General features: G+C 47.1%; 1 protein-coding gene across 1 annotated transcript in view; it reads right to left on the bottom strand.

The window, feature by feature from the left end:
- Window positions 1-831: 831 nt before the first annotated feature.
- The window catches only part of fgf11a (fibroblast growth factor 11a), a gene marked incomplete at both ends in the record, with an annotated part of 91,864 nt that continues 88,228 nt past the window's right edge, over window positions 832-4,467 (bottom strand). The window contains 2 exons of the mRNA XM_084487081.1: window positions 832-977; window positions 2,599-2,797. Coding sequence (XP_084343207.1) covers window positions 832-977; window positions 2,599-2,797 — 345 coding nt within the window. The remainder of the gene's footprint in view (window positions 978-2,598; window positions 2,798-4,467) is intronic.

Here is a 4,467-nt window from a genome sequence, read left to right as displayed (position 1 = left end):
CTGGTGGGCAGGGTTGTGGGGGGGGGGGGGGGGGGGATGGGTCAAAACAAGACGTGACAGAGGGTCCACAAAAAACGTAAAGGAGAACAAAATGAAAAGGAACTACATGCCGATGTTGTGTTCTTGTGGTCATTTGGTGAACAAGATGGACCCCCGACGGGGGGGGGGGGGGTGGAGAGGGGATCCCTCGCCCCCCTTGCCGTGCCCGGGCACCACGGCGCCGCGGGCAGCAGGGTTTAGTGACGCATGCTAACGCTGACGCTTTCAAATGCGCCGGTCGGCTTCTGCAAACAAGTTATTGCTCTTTAGAAATCCAGGATCTGCGGTAGAGGCGCAGAATGAGCTGAGGAGGACATTGAGGGGCAGAGTGGGCTGGGGGGTGTGTGGGGGGGGGGAGATTTTATCGAGACAGCTGTATCTATATATGTATTATATAGATACATATATGCATGTATTTTTTCTTCCGCTCAACAGCGATGCGATGGATGAGGACCTCTACGGCGGTCGTCTCCAGGTGGCCGACCGCCGTGTACAGGATGTGTCAGGTCAGGGCTCAGGCCACGCCCACAAGAAAAATGGAAGTGGCATGTGTGTGAAGGAGATTACACACACACACACCTGTGGCATCCGAACGGAGGCCTGTGAGGACCGCCGGGCCCCCCCCCCCCCCCCGCCCGTCCGTGTGACCCACCGTGTGAGTGTGTGTTTGTGGTACACACACTAGGGGGGCTCACATCAAGGTTCTCGCAGAGGTCAAAGTTCAAACACACACACACACACACACACACACACACCTCCCCGTTCATGTCCCCCCAGGAGGTCTGTTGAGTGCTAGGAGGTGGAGGTGGTCTTGGTTTTGGAGGGCGGGTCCTTCTTGCCGTTGTTGTGCGCGGGCGAGTCGCTGGCCGTCTTGGGCGTTTTGCGGGGCGGGCTCTGCGCCGCCACGTCGTGGAGGGACGGCTCGCGGTACATGGCCACTGCGGAGAGGGCGGGGGCGGGACTTAAGGGCGGTTCATTAAAGTTTAAAAAGTCAATACTGAAACAACCTGATAGTACTGTACATGGATGTATTCACACTGGTGGATCAGTGCACCTGAGATATGGTCAGACTGTTGTTTGCTCTGACTGTGTGTTCACACTGTTTTCCTGTGTGTGACTGGGTGTGTTTATGTATGCTGCCATATGTTTAGTTAAACTAGTAACACTAGTATTTTAAATTATATATATTTTTATAGATGCTTAAATGTTGCACTGACTAGAGAGCACTTTGGATTTCGTTGTACATGTGACAATGACAAATAAAGACCTATTCCCTATTCCCTATTCCCTATTCCCTAGCATTAACCATCAACTGGGACTCACAGAGATTCAAATGGCCGATTGCGGTATGACAGTAGCGTCAATACAATGATGATTACGTTATTTTCAGAGGATACTTTGACCAGCTAAGCGACAACTCATCGTCTAGTTGCGACATAAACACATTGCTGAATAAATGTTGTGTCGTACTAACTTATGTTGTTTGAATTATATGTCCAAGCTGTGTATATGTGAACTCAAAGCGAGGTTTTAACACAAAATATGAATCTTGTATACATATGTATTATAAAACGGGTGGCATAAATCAAGCAATCTGATTGGTTCCCAACTCGTTGTATATTGAGTGTATACACACAGCTATGACGCCCGTTCAGTTTACGGAGTTCAGTATCACTCCGCGCCTAACTTGAACTGTTGTTTATTTATATATAAAAGCAATAGCATAGTTCACTGAAGCCTAAAAATATGTTGATTGCTGGAGAGGGTGGAAATGTTGTAAAGCAATAGGCACACGGTGAGTGAACTCGATAGTAGGCTAAACTGCCGGCGAACCGAGCTACCGTCTCTAGCCTTCTCTCTGAAGGACGCTACAGCGTGTTGCATAGCAACCGCCGTACACTTTGCCGGCAGCCAGGAGGGACTACTTTTTTGTATTTGTTAAAAAAAATGCTTTTCCGACTTTCTAGCTTTTTCAAAATTGAGGGTGTCTATGACTTTCATTTCGCCATACTTACGTAACCGTTTTATAAAAGCAATAGATCACTTCAGTCAGTGATATACGCTCATTACACCACAGTGAAGGGACGGACAACGCCCCTTAACTGTGGTATAATGAGCGTATACCACAGCCTGTCGTGATCTATTGCTTAATTATACCAGTGGTTCTCAAATGGGGGACTCGTACTCCTAGAGGTACTTTGGAGCACTGCAGAGTATTATTATTATTTTTTTAATTCTGAAAGCTAGACAATAGAAAATCGAGAATATGGTCAACAAACCTTTTTATGTTGTGTTTATTTATGTTTCACTGCCAAATAGAACACACTCACATTATTTATGTTAACTTGATATATTCTCCGAAAGTAAAATTGTGCCGGTGAAGGGGGGTACTAAGCTAAATAAAATAGAGGGGGGGGTACACGAGTAGAAAAGGCTTAAGAACCACTGTATTATGGAACATATGTTCTGGCAGCACTGAGCAAAGCGACCTGCGGTTCGATCCTATATGAGCACAGACATGACGAGCTATTGGCCGCCGACGGCTTCCTGTCCCTGTACCTTCGATGAGCTTGGGCAGGAAGTGGGCGGCGCCCTTGGTCTTCTTCACGCGGTTGCCCTTCATGACCAGCCCGTCGCGGTTGATGCCGATGTACCACGCACGGCCAGACTGCGTCTGGCGGTACAGGATGGACGAGTAGGTCACGTAGTAGTTCTCAAACACACACTCCTTGAACTTACACTCGGGCGTGAAGAGTTTCTGGAGGAGGACACGCACACAGAGAGACACACACACACAGACACACACACACAGACACACACACACACACACACACACACACACACACACACACACACACACACACACACAGGTGTTAGTACATTATAAGGAAAGATAAGCGTATATTTAATGATGATTGGCATAATGCAAGGTGAAAATGGCTTTCTGTCATTCAATCATGAACACATCATAAAATAACACACACACACACACACACACACACACACACACACACACACACACACACACACACACACACACACACACACACACACACACACACACACACACAAACACACCCACACACACACACACACGTACACACACACATATACACACAAAATACATGTTATCAGCAGTCATGCCGAGCACACATGGAGTACATGTAGAAGTATAGTATGTGGAGTATATCCACAAGAAGAATGAACAATGTGGTATGGTGTGTGTCTGCGCACCAGTATACGTGTGTCTGTGTTTTCTATTTGTAATACTCTTTATACATTAAATCTTCAATCTCGTCGGCTCAATTCATAGTGACAGGGTTACGGGAGAATATCGGCTACAACAACAACAACAAACACTCTCACACACACACACACACACACACACACACACACACACACACACACACACACACACACACACACACACACACACACACACACTCACAGGAATATACATTCGGGGACAAACTCATTCACAGAAACAGCGAACACACACACAGAAAATTGTGCTTTAGAGGGAGGCCATAACTCAGCCAGGCTGGGGTTTCTTGTAACAACAAATCCCAGAATCCTTCACCCCTTGCTGTAGTTTAATGACCTCACCGTCGACCACACCACAGTCTGGTCAAAAGATGTAGGACACACACACACACACACACACACACACACACACACACACACACACACACACACACACCCTCTCTCAATGTCTCTAGTAATTGCTCTAACATTTTCCTGTTCTAATATTCTGTCTCACTCTTTCCCTCTCTCCCTCCCCCGTTCTCTCTCCCTCTCTCCCTCCATCCTACTGTCGTTTGGTAACCTTGTCGTGAAACAAACCAATTTGCAGGATTGATTTGGAGCCTTGATGTGACTGTTGAGCAGAAAACCCCTGATTCAGGACTTTACCCTCTCTCTCTCTCTATCTCTCTCTAACTCTACCTTCACCGTTACCTTCTCCTAATGGCCTTCTCACCTGCTTACCTTCTCTTCTCTCTTCCGTCTATATCTCTTCATTCCTACCCTGTTTTTCTAAGTCTCTCCCTCCCTCTCTGTCTCTCTTTACTCTCTGAGTTCTCTCTGGTCTCCTCTGTCACCTGCTCCCATTCCTCCTCTCTGCCCTTTCATCTAGTTCCATCCCTCGCTCCTTGTTTATTTCTGGGTTATCTGTCTATCTGGATACATCCTAGAAGAGATATATACCTTGTCCTACAGCAGTCTCACTCTCTCTCTCCCCTCCCCTCCAGTGATCCCATTGATCTATCGAGATATCCGTTCCTATCTCTTCCTTCTTCGCATTTACTCGGGTAGTCCTGTCTCCAATCCTGTTTGATCTCTCTACCTCCCCTCTCTACCTCCCCTCTCTCAGTTTCTGTCCTCTCACTCCACAGACACACTGCTCTGAAAAACGATACACCTTTTTGC

This window comes from Micromesistius poutassou (genome assembly GCF_964030765.1).
Source record: "Micromesistius poutassou genome assembly, chromosome: 23".
Classification (NCBI taxonomy): Eukaryota; Metazoa; Chordata; class Actinopteri; order Gadiformes; family Gadidae; genus Micromesistius; species Micromesistius poutassou.
The sequence above is the reverse complement of the archived record's forward strand: the minus strand, read 5'-3'. Positions and strand labels throughout refer to the sequence as shown.